At 40.4% G+C, this 23,024-nt stretch overlaps 1 protein-coding gene across 2 annotated transcripts in view; it reads left to right on the top strand.

Annotated features, from left to right (window-relative positions):
- LOC132585447 (neurabin-1-like) overlaps positions 1 to 23,024 on the top strand; it is a 70,667-nt gene that overhangs the window by 1,516 nt on the left and 46,127 nt on the right. For both annotated transcript variants that reach the window (XM_060257345.1, XM_060257344.1), the window contains exons 2-12: positions 659 to 2,562; positions 10,042 to 10,174; positions 10,727 to 10,847; positions 13,345 to 13,449; positions 13,582 to 13,699; positions 13,858 to 14,001; positions 15,529 to 15,582; positions 18,220 to 18,449; positions 20,976 to 21,072; positions 21,152 to 21,335; positions 22,090 to 22,241. In XM_060257345.1, the coding sequence (XP_060113328.1) occupies positions 943 to 2,562; positions 10,042 to 10,174; positions 10,727 to 10,847; positions 13,345 to 13,449; positions 13,582 to 13,699; positions 13,858 to 14,001; positions 15,529 to 15,582; positions 18,220 to 18,449; positions 20,976 to 21,072; positions 21,152 to 21,335; positions 22,090 to 22,241 (2,958 nt within the window). In that variant the 5' untranslated portion in view covers positions 659 to 942. The remainder of the gene's footprint in view (positions 1 to 658; positions 2,563 to 10,041; positions 10,175 to 10,726; positions 10,848 to 13,344; positions 13,450 to 13,581; positions 13,700 to 13,857; positions 14,002 to 15,528; positions 15,583 to 18,219; positions 18,450 to 20,975; positions 21,073 to 21,151; positions 21,336 to 22,089; positions 22,242 to 23,024) is intronic.

The raw sequence follows: 23,024 nt of genomic DNA, 5'->3' as shown, positions 1-23,024 counted from the left end.
TCAAGACCTGGGGGAGACAATTATTGCAAAGGGCTCACTGTCGCCTTTTTCACAAGTACACACACCCTGCCTCCCTCAGGAATGATAGACGGGGAGGGCCTCTTTGAGGAAGTGAGCTGTGAGGTGTACTCAGAGCGCCCAATCTCTTGAGGTGAGGGTGGGGGAAAAATCGCCTGAGGGAAGGCATTAGGCTGAGATTCTTCCTCTTTTCCTTTTAAAGATTTGTTTTCGTCCCAGATAGGGACTTTTAGCTGGTGTGAATATTTTTGGGTGCTGGGGATCCAGTCTGACTGCAAGCTGCATCCTTGGCCCTGGAAGCTCTTTTCTGTTTAATCCCCAGATGAGTAGGACTGGGCCGTACATGCTTAGTGCTGTTCTCTTATTTATACCATTTCACATTTAATTCGACTGTGAGAACAGGCTCCAGGGCTATGACCCAGTGAAGTTTGTTCCTGTTAATGTGGTGAATTCCAGAGGTGGTTTTGCGTCTCTGTTTCTTTTCCCCGTCCCCTCCACTTCTGCTTTCAGTCTGGTGGGACACAGCAGAGGTAAGTTTCTTGCTGTTCCTCAGGGTATGAAATTCCATTTGAGACAAGGTTGAAGTGCTTGCCATTAAGTGGGTGAGGCCACAAGCTCATTAACTTTTTTTTTTTGGCAGATAGTTTTCTGGATAGGAGTGGATCAGCGGTGCAATTAGTATCCTGTATTTCCACATACGGTCCTGGAGCGCTTGCTCTCTCTGTGTGTTCCTCTTTCCCACAACTCGCTTCAATGCCTGCTCAGAAGAATAAGCCGGCCAGAGGCGTCTTCCAGTCTCATTCTCTCTGCAGTCTGTAATAGGCTTGTATCCAGGCATTGTGGGGGGCAGTAGGGGCAGCTGCTGTTGGTTTTCATTTCCTCCCCCTCCCCCCCTAAAGAAGTGAACGCTGTCTCCTTTTGACAATGATGAAGACTGAAGGCAAAGGAGAGAGGACTTTGAGAAGTGCTTCTCCACACAGGAATGCCTATAAAGCTGATTTTCATGCCATTAAGTGCAGTTTTGATTCAGTGAACACTGATAATGCTTCAAGCAAATCTGGTCCTCAGCAAAAGCTACCCAACTCATCCAATGGAGGGGGCAATGAACAACATGTTCGTGGCAGAGCTGTCACCTATGGCAACAGAGTACACAAGATCAAAAACATGTTCATGCAAATGGGTGGCTCTTCTGCTTCCTCTTGTTGTGAGAACAGCCTATCCTCTGAGACCAAGACTGGCACCAAAACACCTTCAACTGACTCTGGCCCTTCCTCTCCCAACAGTCCATCTTTTCTCTGCATTCAAAAAAATAACCTTCTCAATAGTGGCAGCGGCTCTCAGGATTCATTGTTTTCTGGTGCTTTAACTGACAAAATTATCCACAACAATGATGAGGGAAATCTAGACAAAGTTGCCTTAGCAGAGAAGTTTTCTGAGACTAGGAAGCTTTTTGAAAGGAACACAAAAAAAGCAAGCACAGTGGAACGATGTACTTCCAACAAAAGTGAAAGGATTGAAGACAGGAGACATGACTCTCTCTCTCCCAATGGTAGTAATGTGGTGGATCATTTTAATTTCAATCATGAAGTGAGTTCTCAGGTTACCCCAGGAAAAACAGAAAGTCAAGGAGGCAGTGAGCGCAAGCTGCAGCAATCCAGTGGTAGCTGCAGATCATCGCTGAATGCTGGACCTATTTCTAGGCGATTGGAGAGTTTCTTGGCTGACAGTGACAGTGAGGATCCCAAAGACACTTTGAAAACTGAAGGTATTCCAAGTCCTGGCGAGGTAGTGTTCTGTAGTTGGGAATTGCCAATGGTTAATGAAGAACAAGGCTTGAAGCAGAATCAGCCACCTGCAACACCTGCTGTTTTCAGCAGCAGCATTGTTGAAAGGGATGAGCTAAGTATGGCTGCTGAGGAAGCATCTAAAACAACTTCTGAAAGGGATCCACAGGATACTTACAGTGCTTCTTCTAAAGTGGACAGAACACCCATAAAAATATCTGAGATAGAAGTTGTTAGAGCAGAATTGATTGTAGTGCAGAATGAAATTTCAAGGGATGAAATTGTGGGGGAAGTGAATGTCTTCCAGGAGAAGAAACCACTCAGGTTCCCAAAAAGGGGTGCTGAAGGGAAGGGACTTGCAGAAGGAAATGGCCTCACATTTGAGGAAGTAGAGGAACTTAGTGTGTGCAGTGAATCCAGTGATAAAGGGGTAAGAGAGATAGTAGCACTGGAGGAAGTTCAAACAAGAGAGCAAGGCCAGGTAGAACAAATAGGGGGTAGTGAAGAAGAGGAGGAAGAACAGCAAATAGACCTGAGAGAGAATTTTAGTGGATTCTCTTCCAGTGCATTTGGTATAGAAAATGAAGCTTTTGATGATGGCAGAGAAACAGAAGCATATAATCAGGACCTTGAAGGGGAAGAAACCTTGGCAGAGGAAGGCTGCGACTATGATAGTGATTATGAGGAATTTCCTGGACTTTCCGAGGAAGAAGATCTTGATCTACATAGGAAAGTAAAGTTTTCCACCGCTCCAATCAAGGTAAAGTATTCTGGATACTCTGTTTTGACTTTTCTTTTTCCTAGTGTCAGTTTTGATGGTACTTTTTCCAGGAGTTTAAATGTTTACAGTGCTGTACTTTATTATTATTTTCAAACAATTTTAAACTCTGGAAATTCATTCTGTAAATTTTTGGTTGTAATTTACTGATTTAATCATAATTAGCTGATTTAATTTTAGTGATGATCAGGACTGATAAGTGTATGTCAAAAGAGAGAAAGCCTGATCCACACATTTACTCAGAAGCAAGTCCCTTTCAATGCCAGCAGGGCTGCTGAATATGCATAGAACAGGAATATAAAGTTTAAACAATTTATATAGAACATTGTGCCTAACATAGTTAACTCAAATATCATTTTGTGGGTTTAGGGAGAAGTGGTTAAGAATATCCTGTAACCTTTTTTGTTGGAGAAGAAATTGTTTTCTATTTTATCAATTTATATTATGCATGGACATATAATTAATATTGCAATAGGTTTGCAAGAGACAGTACTGATAGTCAAAGTGGTCCTTAATTACTTTTGCATGGTCTGGTGTGAATGATCTTAAGACAGTTATCTAAGGCTTTGGACTCTGCTTGTTGGCCCTTCATGACAACTGGTTGGCCACTGTGGGAAGCAGGATTCTGGACTAGATGGACCACTGGTCTGATCCAGTAGGACTCTTATGTTTTTATCATGTCTAGAAACAGCTTCTCTGAGTCACTATGGTGTGAATATCTTTGATAACTTTAAATTGTATTCTTAGTGTGCAGTACATGTACTTATTAAGGGCAAAAAGATAAAGAGCTGGATACAACCATCATTTCTGCTAGTAATTTTTTTAAGTAAGGAGAGAGTGGCTGTTAGCCACAGTGTGTATATGTATGTGTGTGTGTGTGTATATATATATATATATAATTTTTTTGGCCACTGTGTGACACAGAGTGTTGGACTGGATGGGCCATTTGCCTGATCTAACATGGCTTCTCTTATGTTCTTATGAGGGTGTTTTATCCCCCCCCCCCCGGCAAAGATTATAATGGGGGGTCATTGGATATGCATGCATGCAAGCCTTGGGGGGGGATGGGGCTGTAGTAAGGAGGGAAATTGAGCAAGTGAAAAGCTGGCTGGATCCAATCCAAAATTTAAGCAATGCTAAGTGGGCGGTTATAGAACACAAAGTACGGTAATCTTTGTTAATTTAGGGAGGTCAGTTATATCGTAATAATCATAGACAAAAATTTAAAAGTGTATGAAACATAGCTTAGACTTCTGTATTCTGTAGGACGTGAGCAAAAATTTGTAATGTTTTTGTAATGCTCTTCTAATAAGTTTCTGAGACTTAGTAATGTGTTTGAGGCTCCAGTCTTTGTGCTTACTAAGGACAGTAAACACAGTGGGACTTCCTGCTGAATATTTAGAATTGTACTGTAATTCTGGAATTTCATACAATCTTTCACAACTCATATCCCATTTTAATTTTTGTAGAATTTACTTTTATACACAATATTTCTCTATAGTTTCCTACTTACCTTAAGAAATTAGTAGGCACATCATGTCTATACCATTTGTGTGAGCACTGTATACTCCAGAGGTGGCCAACGGTAGCTCTCCAGCATGGCCAATGGCTGGGGCTGATGGGAGTTGTACGCAAAAAACATCTGGAGAACTACCGTTGGCCACCCCTGGTATACTCCATCACTGGCAGTGGCACCCCCACCCCCATAATGCACCTGAAACTGCACTCATGGTGAGCCATTCTAATCTTTAGTCAAAACTGACATCAGTCATAGTAATATGACATATACATGTGAATTCTTGAACTGCAGCCAGTCCTATGCATAGAGGCCTATATTGCTATCCTAGTAGAGGCCCATAACTGAGTTTGTTAGGCTAACTACATTACTATACTTATTATTATAAAGAAAATTTATATAGGCTTGATTAAAAAAGGTCCACTGTTCAAACACTAAAGTTTCAAAAGGGTAGTCTAAAAATTATATGAGGACAAAAACACATTTGTGTTTTTTTGAAAACACAATTCAGAATTGTGTACATTCTTTTTGCAAAATAATCATTTAATGTCAACTTGGCCTTAGTTAAAACATTTGAAGCTTATGACATATACAGTGAACAATTTCAGACTGAAGCCAGTTGTTAGGTTTTCAGAGTTTCAAAACCTCATTTGTAGCCCATGGGGAAATTTGAGATGATCAATGGTGAGAATTCATCATCATGTGAGATTTTTGTTTCACTGTCCATTTAAAGATACTCAGTTGACCTATTTACCATAATGACTTTGACATTTGTTCTTATTTTGCCTCAGTAAAAACCAGTGTTTGTCTTTTGCCTTGTTGGTAATCTCAGGATTAGGCAAATTTTTATATTCAGTGCATTTATGCATAGGTCTAGCTCAGATAGAGAGCCCCGTGGCGCAGAGTGTTAAAGCTGCAGTACTGCAGTCCTAAGCTCTGCTCACAACCCAAGTTCGATCCCCGACGGAAGCTGGGTTTTCAGGTAGCCAGCTCGAGGTTGACTCAGCCTTCCATTCTTCCGAGGTTGGTAAAATGAGTACCCAACTTGCTGGGGGGGAAGTGTAGATGACTGGGGAAGGCAATGGCAAACCACCCCTTAAAAAGTCTGCCATGAAAACGTGAAAGCAACGTCACGCCAGAGTTGGAAACGACTGGTGCTTGCACAGGGGACCTTTCCTTTCCTAGCTCAGATGTAACGTTTTTGATCACATAACTATGGTTGTCTCTATGCTTAGATGCTCCCTTCTCCTTTCTCCTTATTTCTGTGGCATGAACTTCCCTCCCTAGTCAGCATCAGCATAACTATGGTTATGCTAAACAGTTTCCTTCCTGACCTGTGGTGCAAATCTGCATAAAACCCTGACTCTTATGAGAGTTGGATTAGTGTTTGTATCTTCACCAACCAGAGCCATAACCGAACTGTGGTTAAAGATGACATGGAGGAAAGATGACAGTTTACAGCAGTGAGCGGTTATCAGGAGTATGTGGCTTTGTGGTTAAGTGCAGTTAAAGATCTGCATTGTTCCAGAGCTATACATGCTTTACTTTTATAAGTGTATGGATCTTCTTAGAACACTTCAGTTTTTATAAATTCTAAGACGGTTGGCCAAACTGTGGCTCTGGAGCCACATGTGTCTCTTTCACACATATTGTGTGGCTCTCCAAGCCCCCAGTGCCCTGTTGGCTGGCTTGGAGAAGGCATTTCTCTCTTTAAATCACTTTGCCAAGCCAAACCAGCTGGTGGCTTGGAGAATGCATTTAAAGTTGCTTTCTTCCCACCTTTGCCATCTATTTGTCTGCCTGCTCTCAAACATCTGAAGTTCATGTTTTGTGGTTCTCAAACATCTGACATTTATTTTGTGTGACTCTGACGTTAAGCAACTTTGGCCATTCAAGAAATATGTATTAATTAGAAGATTTTATTTGATGATGGATTGAAAATCTTCTGAGCAGGGATCATTTGAATTTTATCAGGAGTTCATGAAGAGGATTTAGTAGATAAATTTGACAAAGCCACACCTCTGTCCTGGAGAGCAGACTCAGGACTCTGTGTACTTAGCAGTGTATCACCAAGTTAAAATCTTTATCTTCCTCTCCAGCTCCGAGGTCAACGGGGGGTTATCCATATCATATCGTGTTTGCCTGAAAGGTGTTGTTTAAACTGCATCTCGCTGTGGAAAGGCCTTGATTCTTTTCCTCTTCCCGATTTTGCTACTACCATTCCTCGCCACTCTCTGCCCGTCTCTGTGGCTACTACAATGACTTCCTTCCTTGCCTTTACAGTGCCAGCATTGCTGAGGTGATCCTCTCCCTCCCTTCCCCTCCATCTGGTGTTCTGTATGTGATCTGCTGCTGTTATTGTGTGGTGCAAATGCCTGCATTGCTCTGTCACCTTGAACTGGAAGAGATGACCCATACGCTGAATATGAAGAAGTGATGAAAGGTGCTTAGAAAGTGGAAAAGGGAGCATGTTGGTTGCCAAGTGTTGCTGAGGCAGAAGGGTGCGTAGAAGAAGCAGGGATCATTCAGCTTTGTCATATTCTTGTATGGGAGGGATGGCAAACCTTTGTTATGGCAAATGCAATACATGGATTTGAGGACCCTCTAGTCTCACACTTATTTTTGTCCTTTGCTGTATGAGTCATATAGGTATCAAACAGAAATTGGTCACATAGGAAAAAGCGAAATACTAGCTGCTGGCTGGTGGCCCTGACCATAATGTCATATTATGCCATGCAGTATGAGTGCTCGTTGTTGTTGAAATAGTTGTGGATCTTAAGAGGTGCTTATACTGATCATTTTGCTGTGCCTGCATTTTTTCCGCTTTTTTAAATGTTTTGGTGTTAGCATACTGATGGTAGTTACCAGTACTTTGTCAGAATTTATTTAAAGTGACTAGGATAAATCCATATTTTTGCAGAGTTGACATTCTTTTGGTATTGCAGAGTGTATGCATAGGTCTAGCTCAGATTAACTACATTAGCTATTTAATGGGTACTCATCTGCTGGGAATGTTAAAGGTGCCATTATATTTGGGGAAACCAGAGATAGTGATCTTCTGTACGTTAAATTGGAAACTTCATGCTACACATTAATGTTGTCATACCCCAAACGAAAACAAATAAAAACCTCCAAAGAAAAGTGAAAAACAAAACTGGTGGCTGGCTGTACTTTGCTATTAGATTCTCTTTCTTTAGTTGTAATTATGTGGCTGAGCTAAAAATTTGTTACAGGTAAATCATATTTTTAAAATATGTACTGAGCAGCTTGTACATCTTATTTCTCCTGTAGGGAAGACATGTGTATATGCAGGGCAATGTGTGTAGAGGATAAGCAGGACTGAGCACTCTGGACTTGCCCCTGCCTTTGAACATTCATCCTAGTCATATTTTTTTTTTTATATTTAAGAAGGCTGAATTGTTGGACAAGCATTTGTTCTAGATTGAGTGCCCAATTTCTAAAAATTTACCTGAGTGTAATTGCACAACACCTTTACTGTCTATTGAAAGCTAAAGTTCAAAATTCTAGGAACATTGAGCAGCTTGTGCATTTTACTGCCCCTGTATGCAAGACTGTGTGTAAACAGAGCAATGTATGTAGAAGGAGAGCAGGACTGAGCTCTGAACTTTATATGTGCAGATTGCAGAAACAGGCTGCAGCAATCAGGAACACCGGCATTTCTCATAATTGGTACAGCACCACTGTGTATTCAGTTTGTACTCACATTAGGCTGAACATGAGCAGGCAGGGCAAGCCAGTGCACTTGATTCTTACATCTTTGTACATGTTGCCTTGTATACCTGTGCTGTGTGTGCAGGGCTTTTGAAGCGAACAAACAGTGGAAGCAAGGCTCTTGAAAGGACCCTTTAAAACACTGTGTTGCTTTAAACTCATTCAAGTGTTGAAGGGGTAAATTTAATGCTTATGTGCTAAGGGTGATTGATTTTTTTTCCTTCGGGCTGTGGATACAGTGGGGGAGAAAGATACAGCTTACTTGCATTGTCCAGAATCTAACTTGGAAATAGGAGACAGCTTTTAGTCAGTGGCAGCCCAAGTGTTGGCTGTAAAGGTCCTTTCAGTGCCTGAGTCCTGAGAGGATCATTGACTGCTAAAGGCTGCATGGGATCTACTTCACTTCAGTCTCAGTCCTAAAACAGCAATGTTCTCAGCTGCTGAAACTCTATCCTTTTTGTTGTACATTTAATCCATGAAATCTACCCCTTTTTGTGGAAAGTAGTATAACTTTCAGAGCGAGGTCCTTTATTCAGAGAATGCTTTTTAAGCAGTTACATTTTATGGCTACTGTGCTTTGGGTATTGCATCAGTGGCGACACAGCACACTGCAAGTGCCTTACAGTATTATTTTTGCTTCTTACTGGTTACTGCCTAGTTCAGAAAGTGAGTCACTCAGCCTCACACTTCTGAACCAGAAGAACTACCGTACTGGTTCTTCTGTTCCCACTAATATGCCATTAAGGGACATAGCTGATAGTCTCTTGTATTATGGAATTTATTTAAATCAGAAAGATGACAGATTATGTCCGTAACTTATTAATATCTTGTGTGGTTGGTACATAATTTACAGTTGTGAGTGTATATAACCTCTTAAGATTCTGGACTGTTTGGATGATCTTCAGGTTGCTCACCTATGTATGAAGAAATAAAAGATAGCTTCAGGAGGGGATTGGATAAACATCTGGAGCAGAGATCCATCAGTGGCTATTAGCCACAGCGTATTGTTGGAACTCTGTCTGGGGCAATGATGCTCTGTATTGGTGCTTAGGGGGCACAGTGGGAGGGCTTCTAATGTCCTGCTCCCACTGGTGAACCTCCTGATGGCAGTTGGTTTTTTGGCCACTGTGTGACACGGTGTTGGACTGGATGGGCCATTGTCCTGATCCAACATGGCCTTTCTTATGTTCTTATGTTCCTCTTCCATTTATAAGATAAGATTTTTCTATAAGATAGTACAATTATGCTAGTATAATAGTTGCTGTTTTGACTGAGTGACTCACCTTCTGAACTAGGCAGCTGCATGGAAGCATGTTGCCCATTTAATTTTGTTTTAGTCTAAACAAAGGATTCTCCAAAACATAATGTGTAACTGTATTTAGCCAGTATCATAGCAAATACACTATTTACTGTGGGATTTGTCTATAGAAAATAAAGATTGAGAAGTTCATCTACAGCGATGATTACTAAATACAGTTCTAGGTGGTATTTCATGATCTTGGAAAACAATTTGACTCTGAACAATTTTCAGTTTCAATATAGAACTGCTAAGACTTTTTAAACCCCTTTCCTTAAAAAAGGAAAAAAATAGAATTGCTTTCAGTGTGGATTTTGGCTTCTCCATATAGAAAACATAGTATTTAGCATATGACTTCAGTGTGGATTTTTGGCTTCTCCATGTAGAAAACATAATATTTAGCATATGACTTCAAGTATGCTTTGGCTGGGATGTTTCTCAAAATGTCCTGCAGTGAGCTTGAACAATGTGCTTAATACCAGTATGTTAAAGAAAAACTGGTTGGGAAATGGGAATTCGTTTTCTTATACAGCTCTTTTTCTTTCTCTCCATGGCTACTGTCATCTTTTGCCTCTATGATTATACTCCACTTACCTCCTGTCTTCATATTTTTCGTTCATTCTATTCTCTCCCCCCCCCCCCCGGTAACATGCCATTTGAAAATGAGTTGTGGAGGCAAAATCAATTATACATATATGTCCTTCATATATACATAATTAAAGGTTATTGTATTTGCTGTGCAATCTGAGCTAATAAGAAACTGAGCTCCTTTTTGATGCTGAGTTCATATGGATGTTACTGCATACTGCTTGCAGGGTGATACAAAATTAGTGCACTCTGTATTTAAATACTATCTATTTTAAGATCTTGTCAGCTTACCTGAGTGAAAAACTTCTAAAATTACTTTTTAATTCAGGTTTTCAGTACCTACTCAAATGAAGACTATGATAGGCGTAATGAAGAAGTTGACCCTGTGGCAGCATCAGCAGAATATGAACTTGAGAAACGGGTGGAGAAAATGGAAGTTTTTCCTGTGGAAATTGAAAAAGGTACTCTTGTAGTAAAAATAGATTAATTATTAGGGATGGAAAAATTGGACACCCAAAGAGTTCTAAAAATCTGATGTGTAGAAATGTAGACCTTTTTCTGCTCAGCAGAAAGACTGCCTCCTGAATATTTCATGGTGGTCCCAGGTCTAACAAAACTTTTCTGGGACTAAGTTCCATTGAAAGATCTGAGTAGAATTCTGACTGAACTTAATTAGGATTGCTCTGTTAGTGCCTTATTGTTCATGATTCAACAGTTTGCATATGAACATATGAAGCTGCCTTATACTGAATCAGACCCTTGGTCCATCAAAGTCAGTATTGTCTACTCAGACTGGCAGCGACTCTCCAGGGTCTCAAGCTGAGGTTTTGTCACGCCTACTTGCTTGGACCCTTTTTAGTTGGAGATGCTGGGGATTGAATCTGGGACCTTCTGCTTACCAAGCAGATGCTCTACCACTGAGCCACCGTCCCTCCCCAATGTGTGTGATAGAGATTTAACTGTAGCTATTGAACTAGTTTTTAAAATGTAGTTTTTATTTTTGTAAATTGTAGGTGACAGTGGTTTAGGTATCAGTATTATTGGAATGGGTGTTGGTGCAGACCAGGGACTGGAAAAGCTTGGAATTTTTGTGAAAACAATAACAGAAGGTGGCGCTGCACAGAAGGATGGTCGGTGAGTTTTCAGTAGAAATGTTTGGTTTTGCGTGCTCTTTCTTGAAGAAGGGTTTATAGTTGCATGGTGACCAAAATGCATTGTAGAGGACTATGCATCATCAAGTTTTGCCATTCACTGATAGTCCAACTCTAACACTATTAATATGCTGTTAAGGGGCATGGCTGAGAATCTTTTGTATTATGGAATTTATTTAAATCAGAAAGGTGACAGATTACATCATGGACTTAAACTGTTTTCAGTCTTCTAACTAATATATTTCTTGAACTGTCTTTATCCACTCTGCCATAGTCACTGTTAGAACCTGTAGGACTCTGATTTAGAAGGACAGAGTAACGGGAGATGCCACTGAAAGAGAAGAACATAGTTTCAGTTTTCTAAACTAGTCACATCAGATATGCAAAGTGTATTGCTTAGAAGTTCTGGATATCCTAGGCTAGCCCAGTCTCATCAGATCCTGGAAGCTAAATCTGGTCAGCCCTGGTTGGTATTTGAATGGGAGACCACCAAGGGTTGTAGCGTGGAGGGAGGCAAGGCCAAACTACCTCTGTATGTTGCTTACCTTGAAAACCCTTAGGGGGTCACATAAGTCAGCTGCAACTTGATGGTGCTTTCTACCACCACCACCACCACCACCATTGCCTAGAATATAGTGAAATATTCCATTGGGCAGTACAATGTTTTAAGCTGTCCATTCACTGGGCTTGTTGAAATGTTGCTACTTCTCCCAAATTCTCTGTGTTGGGAGATTAGAAAAAGCTTTTAGTCTTACATGCTCCTTTCTGCACTCTTCTCAGTGTGCTAGCACTCACAATCAAGATCTCTCCATGTAGTCATTTTCATCTGTGCATGATAAGCAGTGGAGAAAGGAGGCTCATGAACTTGATAGCTGCTTTTGGTCTCAAAGCTCAAGGGGGCTCAAGGTGAAGAGGTACATCTGAACAGCTCCATTGATATATTGTAGTAAAGCTTGTATTAGAATTATGAGGAATTTGAATTACATGGAACTATGAATATTAGTAAACATGTATGTCCAAGGATGCAGAATTAAGATCATTGAAGTGGCTGTAATTACAGGGTATTTAAGGCTGCAATCCAGCACGCAACAACTAGGCTGCTTAAATCCCATTAAAGTAAGGATTTGCTATGCGCAAGATTGCAGCCAAACTTTGAAGCCCAAAGAATGTCAATGTAAAGCTGTAGACTGGTAGACCTTTGGGAGGTTTTTGCCACTTTTTGTGTAAAAGTCTGTCATCTGCAAATTTGATAGACTAGATTGAATAATGATATGGTGTCTTGTAACATTGTTGAGATTTTTAAAGATATTTCAAACAACATAACTGTTGTATCCACAGGACAATGATTTTCTGTTGTGGATTCACTTTTGCCTCTAGTATTCTTTAGCAACAGAGCATCCACATAGATACTTCCCCTGCTAGCAGGCTTTGAGTGATGCAAGGAAAAATGGCAAGTGCCGGGGTATGATGGTACGGATGAGGGCAGAAGTTTTGAAAAAGTACACCTCATGCATATGATATGCAAATCCATTTCAGGACTTCCTGGCGAGTTCAGTTTCCTCTTTCTTATGACCTACGGCTTGCTGTGGCTGGGAGAAAATGGGGGGATCCCACAGTAAGGGTATTTTGCTTCCCCCAGCTTTGAAGTGGGATAGTGAAACTGATGGGTATAATGGCTGCCAGCCATTTCAACCTAACAGCTCAGCTGTGGACCCCACACCACACAGCTGTTAGGTTTAAACGGAGAGCCGGTTTGGTGTAGTGGTTAAGTGTGTGGACTCTTACCTGGGAGAACCGTGTTTGATTCCCCACTCCTCCACTTGCACCTGCTAGCATGGCCTTGGGTCAGCCATAGCTCTGGCAGAGGTTGTCCTTGAAAGGGCAGCTGCTGTGAGAGCCCTCTCCAGCCCCACCCACCTCACAGGGTGACTGTTGTGGGGGAGGAAGGTAAAGGAGATTGTGAGCCGCTCTGAGACTCTTCGGAGTGGAGGGCGGGATATAAATCCAATATCTTCTTGAACAGGCAAACTGGACAAAAGTCCAGTAGATGTTTGGGGAAGGCACCTTTCCCGAATGTTGGTTTAGGGGCGCCGAACAGGCACACTTTTGTGCTGGATTATGGCTCGTGAGCCAGTTTGTGCCCATCCCTAGTATACAGTTTGTAAAAGGCTAAGTTTGCAGTCCTTATCTGTGTAACAGGCAGGTTAGAATTATGGGCCCTACTTTCTGCTTGCAGTTTGGACTGGCGTTTCAATATGCATGGAGAAGAAGCTTCAACCCTCTCTCCAATGCTGTTTTCCTGTCCACTCTCCCTTTTTTATTGTGTTGGGAGAGTTGTGCAACCCCAAGACTGATAGCAGGTTGAAAGTTCTTCATATGGCATAGTGACTGAATAAGCTATCATTTTTGGTGAACATTTTTTCCCCTCAGATCAAAAACAGTGCTAAATGTAAAGTTTTATTTCTTTCTTTGCATTTTAGAATCCAAGTAAATGATCAGATCATTGAGGTGGATGGTACGAGTCTTGTAGGAGTAACCCAGTTTTTTGCAGCAACTGTACTAAAAAACACAAAAGGTACAGTCAGGTATGTATTGCTTTATAAAATAATTAATGAAGTAGAAAGAAAAGTTCCATGCTAATTAAAATGTTTTCCTACCAGAAGAGTTAGTATAAGAGACTCTTAGTTTCTATTAACTAACTGGTGAGTTTTCTTTAGGTTTCTTATTGGAAGAGAAAAACCAGGAACCCAGAGTGAAGTAGCTCGCCTAATTAATGAGACATTGGAACAGGAGAGGTGCTTGCTGGAGCAGCAGTATACCAATGATGCAGAACAGGTAGCAATTAAAATATAATATGGCATATTGCAAATATTCTACATTATTTGCTTAGAATCTTTACTTTGGATACCTTGATTATTTATGACAGTAATTGTTTTTGTCTTGGTTACTTAATGATATATTTAGCTTCAATAAAGTAGTTAATATCTTTTTAGGATGATTATGATGATGATGATGAAGATTCTTTTGAATCACATCTACATGGGAAATCTGTAGAAGTATTTTACCTCCCTGAAAATGAAGATATTGGTCTTCCTCTGGACATGGATTCTACGCAGTTTCTACTGAAGTTCAAAGAGGTATAATGGACGTTGGGTTGTATGATAAATATATGCTGTCATCTGTCTGTCCAGTGGGGAACCCTGAATATGCCTTGCGGTCAGCGTGGTTTATATGGTATGCTGAGTATAATTCCAGATTTAAGGAGACATTTAAGGAGAAGTTGACATTCTCCCTAAATCTTCTGCTTCTTTTTTCAGCAAATTTCTTTACAGTAGAAAGGAAACATAAGATTCATAGAATCATAGAGTTGGAAGGGACCACTAGGGTCATCTAATTCAACCCCCTTGCACAATTCAGGAAATTCACAAGTACCTCCGGCCCGCACCCTCAGTGACCCCCTTGCTCCATGCTCAGAAGGTGGCAAAAAGCCTCCAGGATCCCTGGCCAAACTGGCCTGGAGAAAATGGCTTCCTATCCCAAAAGGATTGATTAGCATTTCTCTGATATTGTAAGAAGGGGCCATAAGAACTAAGCACTGATGCAACTAATACTCCCGCTGGAGTCTTATGAGCAAAAACTCTGTTTGAGTTACTGGCATTAAAGTTGTGAGTTTCTGCATAAATTAGTTTGCTCTGGGGCCATTTTTCTTGAGCTAAGACATAAATGTTTGAGACAAAAACTGTGAGCTAGCTCACACTAACTCAGCTTAGAGGGAACACTGGATGCAGCCCTTCCTGCCCTCCCTCTCATGATCTGCCTAAGTTCACAAAACCAGCATTGCTGTCAGATGGCTGTTTGTCCTCTGTTTAAAAACCTTCAAAGAAGGTAGTTATGTGGCTGTAGTTACATGTAAGTGCAGGGTTTTCAATTTATTTTCTGTTGTTACTTGTAGCATTTTATTCCTTATGGTGTCTCAAATTAGGATATTAACTGATGTGACAATAAACTTTGATAGCTTTCTGAAAAGCCATGTGGTTTAATGCAGGTTTTTCTACTTGCACATAAAAATACTCCCTGTTTTGCTTTTTTTATCTTCTCCCTGAGGTACATCAGAGGTTACTTATACAATTTTGCTGAGTTGCATTGAAGTAAATGAGGGTGGGGGCCTTAGAAGCAGCAAATTGCTCCCCGTTGGAAGGGGGCTCCTTAGAGCTCTGTATTTATCAGGAAGCTTACTGGGGAAAAACAGATATTTGAGCTCACTGAAGGGATCCTTGCTATCTTCAGCTTCTTTCTGAGCTCTGTGAAAATCTGTTTTCTGAGCCTTAGGAGAGCTCCAGAAATCATGTGATGTATTGGTGGGAGTAAGGGGATATTAGCAAAAATCTGATCATGCAAGAATTGGGGGATGGGTGATTCCTGTTTCTCAGAGTCACTTGGACTTCATGTTTGCATATTGGTGCAGTGAGTGCTGAAAAAAGAGAGGAGGCAACAAAGATCCCTTCTGCAAGTTCTAGATCCAAGTCTTTATATTTTGACAATTCAAATTTAGATGAATAAAAAATTGAGAAGTATATTTACTGATTTAAATAAAGACATGGTGATACAAAAACAGCAATCTTTAAAGCGTGCTTTGACAAAGGTATTATTGTATCATTGTTTAGTTGCAGCTAAAACATGCAGTTACAACAGCTGAAGTTAACCAGCTCAAGGAAAAGGTAAGATTTTCTTGTGTAATAGAAACATCACAAAAAGTTCTGCTCTGACACATGCAGTTTTTTATGCCTGGCCCCATTGTGTATGGAGGGGAATGTATTACTTGTGAAAGGAAAACACTCCCTCCATAAAGCAAGGCACATGTGTAGCATGATGCACTCCCATTTGTCATTCCTTAGAGGATCTTCTTGCAGTGACATTAATTTTTCTCTGGACTGAGTAAGAGAAAAGGAAGTTGCTATCCCCTACTTTATGTTGGTCTTGTACAACTGAGGTATTGCTTCCCTGGTAGTAAAAAGACAGAATTAGATTTACCAGATCTAGACTAGAAAGGACTTTTATGCATAGTTATCAGTTTAGCTTTTCTGATCAGAGTGCTGCAGGAGAAGAAACTGGTCCAAAAGTAAGGGTTTTTAAAATTCATGTATGTGGTTTAATAAAGCATTGGTCATGTAGGAAAAATACTATTGAACTTTATTTTTTTTTTCTTTGGCAATGGAATTCTTAAATCTAGAAGTTGCTCCTTCATAGTCTCTGCACAGGCACACTTGTGGACTTCACACCTAAGTAGAGTGCCACTCAGAACCTTCTAATGTCATGGCTTTTTGTTGCAGGTGCCACTTCTCCCAAGTCTACTGCTAGATTGCATGCCTAGAAGCTTATACACAATCACTGCATCACTTAGATCAGCGGTGGCCAAACTTGCTTAATGTAGGAGCATAGAATAAGTGTCTGAGACCCGCAAGATATGAACATTAGATATTTGAGAGCTGGATGGCAGGCAAATAGCTACCCACTGTCTGGCTTGGCCTGGAGAAGTGATTTAAAGAGAGAAATGCCTTCTCCATGCTGGCTTTAAGAGCCACACAATATGTGTAAAAGAGCCACATGTGGCTCCTGAGCCACAGTTTGGCCATCCCAGACTTAGACCTTTCTCTTCATTCTGATCATCAGTGAACAGTCCTTCAAGTTTCTTCTCTTCTTTGCTGTTGTTCAGTCGCGCAGTCGAGTCCGACTCTTTGCGACCCTATGGACAAAGTCATGCCACACCCTCCTGTCTTCTATTATCCTCTGAAATCTGCTCAAATTTGTGTTTGTTACATCAGTAACGTTCTCTTCTTTAGTTTTCCTATTTTCCTATCTGTGGATTTTCTGTCCCTTCTGCACAAGATTACCTTTAAAAAGAATGTATATTCCAAGGAATGTGCCACCAATTTGGGAACTGCTGTGTAGGAATACATGGTGTCAGTAGAGGACATGATGGCTTTGTGGACATCTACCACACCAGTCTGTCTCTAAAGTCTGTGATACTGCTGTTGTCCTCACATCTTCCTGATACTGCAGTCTCTGCTCCCAAGCAACACCTCAGCTCTGAACTGAAGGCATTGAACATGAAGCATTGGGCACATTCTCCTTGGCAGCTAAGAATGTTAAAAAGAATGAGAAATGCCATCCTTTTACTAATGTAAAAGGAGCACAACTGACTGTTCCAACTTTTATATGTACCAGTTTTGGAAGTTCAGAGCACAGATTGCCAGAGTTCCCTCCATCCCAACACCTGGTACTATTTCCTCATCCAGTGTTAGATCCAGGTTAATTCTGTTTCCCTGGTTGCTCTGCTTTGTATTTTCTGAAGTACAATTGATTGGCTCAGTTTTGGAGGGTCATAAAGAAAATACACCATAGGCCTTATTTCCTAGGGTACGGTGGTCTTCCAAAAGCTCATCACCTTGGATAGATTCCCTAAGAGGTCAGTCTCCACTTGAGTCGTCTTGATATTTTCTGACCCAGAATCTGGGGATGTCACAGAGACCAATAGCAAGCTTTTTGGTACCAAATCTCTGAAGTCTTCTGTGTTTCACTCCCTTCAGTTCTCTTAACAGTGCGGTGAGGACAAACATATTACCCTCTGGGCTGTGTCTAGTACTTGACCCTCTCTTCCAGAGCTTGTTCATCTTCTTCTGATTATAACACAGACAGATGGAGAATTGTATGTAACCAGAGGTTGCAACTCGTGGTTGAGATCAACAGCTTCTCTTTCTAGATATGAAAGTGCTTACTTCCCACCCTGAAATGTTCTGGGTCAGGATCAAGTGACTCACCACTAAGGGGAAGATTTTCTTGAATGTGAGGATCTTCTGACTTGAAAGCAGTCTTCCATATGCCTTCATAGTTGGAGTTGAGAGTGATCTCTGATGGTATATGATACCACAGCAGCTAATCTTAGTTTGGCCCAAGATGAACGTTGAAATGAAAACTCTATATAAAATGAATAGTCCTATCTATTCTAGTAGGTTTAATGAAGAAGTGCTTTTCAGAATGCATAAAGCACTGTTAGATAGCATTCATATTAGTATCTGTTTACTGAAAATAGTTGAACAAAGCAGGAGTCAAGTTGCACCTTTAAGACCAACCAAGTTTGACTTCTGCTTTGTTCAACTACTTCAGACCAACACAGCTACCCACTTGGATTTATCTATTGAAAATAGATCAACCAAGATTTTTTTTTAAAAAAAAATCACATTTTCCAGTATTATATGAGAGGCTGGGTATTTTTGAAAAATTAAATTGATTAAAATAGTTGTGTGAAGAATGATAATCGCACACTACTAATATTCTGATGATTGATCGTTTTGAAGTTAAAAGCAACAGAAGCTGAAAAGAGTGAATGGGAATTAAGTAAATCTCAGCTCCAGGAAACTTTGGAAGAGCACAAAGAAAAAATAAAGAAGTTGGAGACCTATTGGTTAGAAGCACAGAGTTTATGTAAGACAGTAAATGAACATCTTAAAGATACCCAGGAACAATATGATGCTTTGGAGAAAAAATACAACAAAGCCAAGAAATTGCTCAAAGAATACCAGCAAAAGTGAGTATATTTCCTTTTAGTTAAGCTCACAGTAGTCTGTGTCTGTCATCTCTTTTATGTACTAAACCAAAAGCTTTGCATATCTGAAAAATCTTGAAGTAGGTTTGGAGCCAGAAGCAAATCTATAGAAATGGCAATGCCCAGGGTTGGGGTTTTTTTGTAGAAAAAGCTGAGCAGGAACTTGTTTGCATATTAGACCACACCCCCTAACACCAAGCCAGCCGGAACTCCATTCCTGCTCAAAAAAAGCCCTAGCAATGTCAGTGCTTCATGTTTTGATAGTCAAATGGTACAGAGTTATGAGAATGGGAAGGCCCTGACAGATAGGGCAGGTTACAAGAGATGGAGTGTAAGTTAAGAAATCTCTATGTAGTATCATGAAGCCACCTTATAAGGTCTGTCATGGTCAGTATTCTCTATTCAGCCTGGCTGTGCCTGTCTAGTTTTTCAGGTGAAAGTATTTCAGGTCATCTCCTACCTGGTCCTTTTAGGTGGAGATGCCAAGGACTGTACCCAGGACCTTCTGTGTGCTGAGCAGATGATCTCTCACGGAGCCACAACTCCCAATGCAATCAAACTGTATCTATATATTTCCTGATCTGGGTCTACACTGAGTGGATTTCCTGAGAACATTTTTTTTTAAGTTGCAATTCTAGTAGCTTATCAGATGCCACCCACTGACTGTTTCCAGGTCATCAGGCTACTTGTGTTCTTTTGCAGAAAAACCCTAAATGGCTTGCATATCAACAGCAAAAGAACAGCAAAGTGGTAATGCAGCTAGAAATCTGAGAGTACAGAGAGGGAGAAGAAATCCTACCCTTCTGCCACTGACTCCAGCCCCCCCCCCCCCCCAAGAAAGTGGGAGTTAGTAAGGGAAGTGAAGAGACTGTGAGAAGCTGATTTCCTTTGATACAGAACAAGAATGACTGCTTGATATCTTGAGGCATTGCCTTGGCAACCAAGATGGTGGCTGAAATCTTGCAAGATGACCACCATGGTTTTTTGGGAGGGTATGATGTTGAGATGCAATTTTTGAAATGTTCAGGTTTTGTGCATAAGTGAGGGTCCCTGTTAATATATAAAACCTTTTCTGCCCTTCATAGTCTCAATGCATGGCTTTCACCATCTTAATGACTTTACTATTATATTTAGAAATCCACAAGGCTTAGCATGTGAATTTATTTTAAAGGAAATCTGATTCCATGTGGCATTAGAACTTAAAAGAGAGAAATAAAATTGGCAAAAGAACATAAAAATAGAAAAATACAATATTTTTCAAAACATATCTCCTATACCTACCAGGGTTTCCAGAACTTGTATTGTTTTTACTTGTTTCAAGCTATAGCAAAGGGTTTTAAAATGTAGCTAGCCATAGTATACCAGGGATCTGGTAGTGTCAGGCAAACAAGGCGTTTGTGTAGGCATCAGGAACTGGAGGGGAAGAAGTGAACTTGCTAAGAGACTTGAGTTCTCCCTTTTTTCAGAGAAAACAGTGACTCTCAGGTCAGTCACTATGGAACCGCAGATAGCTGAGATATACTCAAAATTAGAAAGGTCTTGAAAAGATCAAATGGAAAAGGGTAAAGTGTGAATGTCTAAGGTCTCTCTAGCAACAATGGGTGGATGGTGAAGGAATTCCAAGAAAGGAACAGACGGCCAAAGTCCACAACATGTTTTTTCAGCATGCTGATCAGAGAGATGGGGAATCATGCTTTCCTGTTTGTCGCGGAGAGCAGCACACAGGACAAATAGTCTGATACGAACAGGGAAGTTTTGGATCCTCAGAGAAAAAAATGAAGCCAGTCAAGTTAAGCTGGTAAATTTTTAAAACCTCCTGACCTGATATAGGTTGGTTTGTCACACTTGTTTTCAGAGCTTTTGTATGGAGCAGGTGAATAATGCTTGAAAATAGCTTTGGCAGTATGAAAGAGGCCACCTTTTCATCTGCTGAGGAGAGAATGTTGCTTCAGAAGAACATGGATGAACAGGGTGACAGTTAAGGAAAGTGAGTGGGGATGAAAGTGGAGAAAGCAAAGGATGCTGAGGACAGGAAGAAATGTTAAGTGATTGGTGTGCATTTACCCTCAATCCTATCTGCTGTTTAGAAATTTGGAAGCATTAACTGGTTGCATATATTGGAATAGTTGGAATACTGCATTGTGAGATTATAGAAACAAAAACATAAAAGGTATTATAGGCTAATCATTTTGAGCATGGAAGTTAAAGGACTTGAACTGAAAGTACTGAAAACTGCTTTCCTTTTCAGATAAAACAAGAAGTCCAGTGGCGATTTAAGATTAACTACATTTATTCCAGAATAATCTTTCATGAGTCACAGCTAACTTTTTCCGATACTATGAAAAAGAAATCATATTTCACTTTTTATAGGGAAAGTTACTGAAAGAAGGGAAAGTTAGGAGGCAGACAGAGGCTTGGTGTGAATCCCACCGTAAATCGAGTGTTATTCTAAGTCTAAGATGAAACTCTTCTAATTGCACAGTGTGGTTATGTCTGTTCCCCCAACAGAGAAATAGAATTTATGAAAAAAGAGGAGGACCATATAAAACTTTTTTACGAGAAAGACCAGGGACATATAAATCAACAGAAAATATTGCAGGAGAAGGTAAGTCATGGTGGCTTTTGAACTTTTTTTGTAGGTTACACTACGTTTTGGTTTTAAAATTGTGTTTTAATACTTTTAGATTACAGAACTTGAAGAGAAATTAAAACTCTATGAAGGTGCCCCTTATGTGTTTGGGAATGGCTTAGAGGCTGCTGCTCCAAGTCTTGAACATCTTGGAAGCAAAAGAGAATGTTCAGGAAACTTGGAAGCAAAAGAGAATGTTCAGGAAATTGAGATTTCAATGGAGAAACTAGACTTTTCTGGTAAGTAGAGGGAATATGCTTATGTGATTGTTTTTAAACACTTCTTTTGGCTTTCTTATCATTGTAAAAGATGTAATTTACAGTGCAATCCTTAACAGAATTACACCCTTCTATTTTTGTTCACTTTACTGGATTTAGAAGGGCCTGTATAGGATTGTACTGTTAATTTCTTAAATTAGCTGTAAACTGCATTGCTAGAAAGTAAATACTTGTTGGACACTAGATGATGCAGTTTTTTAAATTAGAGACTGAGAATTTTTTTAAATTAGAGACTGATAAATTAGAGACAGTTTTTTAAATTAGAGACTGATCAATCTTGTTACTTACAGGAAGGAATTAATAGGTTAGGGTGTTATATTTTCACTGATGAAATGTACTCAAGATAAAATAGGTTTTGGGGAAAGCAGGTATGTCTTCTCTTAAGTATTCAGAAGTTAGGATTGTCCCTTTGTCCTGTACTCTACAATTATAGTACAATACGCATTGCGGGGGGTGGGGCGGGAGTCAGGAGTTAGGTAGCACCTTGAGGTATAGGAAAACCTAATTCAGTGTAAGCTGATTCCATCTGAATGAAACATTCAACCATTGGGCCTTATTTTACATACAGTGGGAGTGTGGATGTATTTTGGCTATAGGAATTCAGGTTACCTAAAAATATTTAATGCTAGTATATGAATGTGTATTAGTGAAGTTTCTTGAGCAATAGAAGTTGCATTGCTGGAATTTTTAAAATTTAACACTGAATTTGTTGTAGATTTTGATGTTTTCCTTGGTGACACATCAAGGTTAGACACCAGTGCACATAAAGCAAAAGCTCAGCTTGCTTTGAAAGTGAAACGTCAGCCACCTTCTCGGTCAAAGCGAAAAGAATCTCTTGGAGATGGACTGAAAGATACCAATTCACAGGTACAGTGTTATTGGTTTTTCAGCTTCAGTTTTAACAGTTCCTTTGATGAATGAACATAAGAGAAGCCATGTTAGATCAGGCCAATGGCCCATCAAGTCCAACACTCTGTGTCACACAGTGGCAAAATACACACACACACACACACACACACACACACTGTGGCTAATAGCCACTGATGGACCTCTGCTCCATATTTTTATCTAAACCCCTCTCGAAGGTGGCTATGCTTGTGGCTGCCACCACCTCCTGTGGCAGTGAATTCCACATGTTAATCACCCTTTGGGTGAAGAAGTACTTCCTTTTATCCGTTTTAACCAGTCTGCTCAGCAATTTCATCGAATGCCCACGAGTTCTTATATTGTGAGAAAGGGAGAAAAGTACTTCTTTCTCTACTTTCTCCATCCCATGCATTATCTTGTAAACCTCTATCATGTCACCCCGCAGTCGACGTTTCTCCAAGCTAAAGAGTCCCAAGCGTTTCAACCTTTCTTCATAGGGAAAGTGTTCCAGCCCTTTAATCATTCTAGTTGTCCTTTTCTGGACTTTCTCCAATGCTATAATATCCTTTTTGAGGTGCGGCAACCAGAACTGCACACAGTACTCCAAATGAGACTGCACCATCGATTTATACAGGGGCATTATGATACTGGCTGATCTTCTTCGTGGTCTCTGTGCTTCACACTCATGGGATAGTGCGCCTGCGCCGATCCCCGAATCGGTATCTGAAAAGCCCGGGATTTTTTCGCGCTCTGCGCCAATGGGCGTGCGCATGCTCACCGGCG

This window comes from Heteronotia binoei, chromosome 16, assembly GCF_032191835.1.
Source record: "Heteronotia binoei isolate CCM8104 ecotype False Entrance Well chromosome 16, APGP_CSIRO_Hbin_v1, whole genome shotgun sequence".
NCBI lineage: Eukaryota > Metazoa > Chordata > Lepidosauria > Squamata > Gekkonidae > Heteronotia > Heteronotia binoei.
The sequence above is the reverse complement of the archived record's forward strand: the minus strand, read 5'-3'. Positions and strand labels throughout refer to the sequence as shown.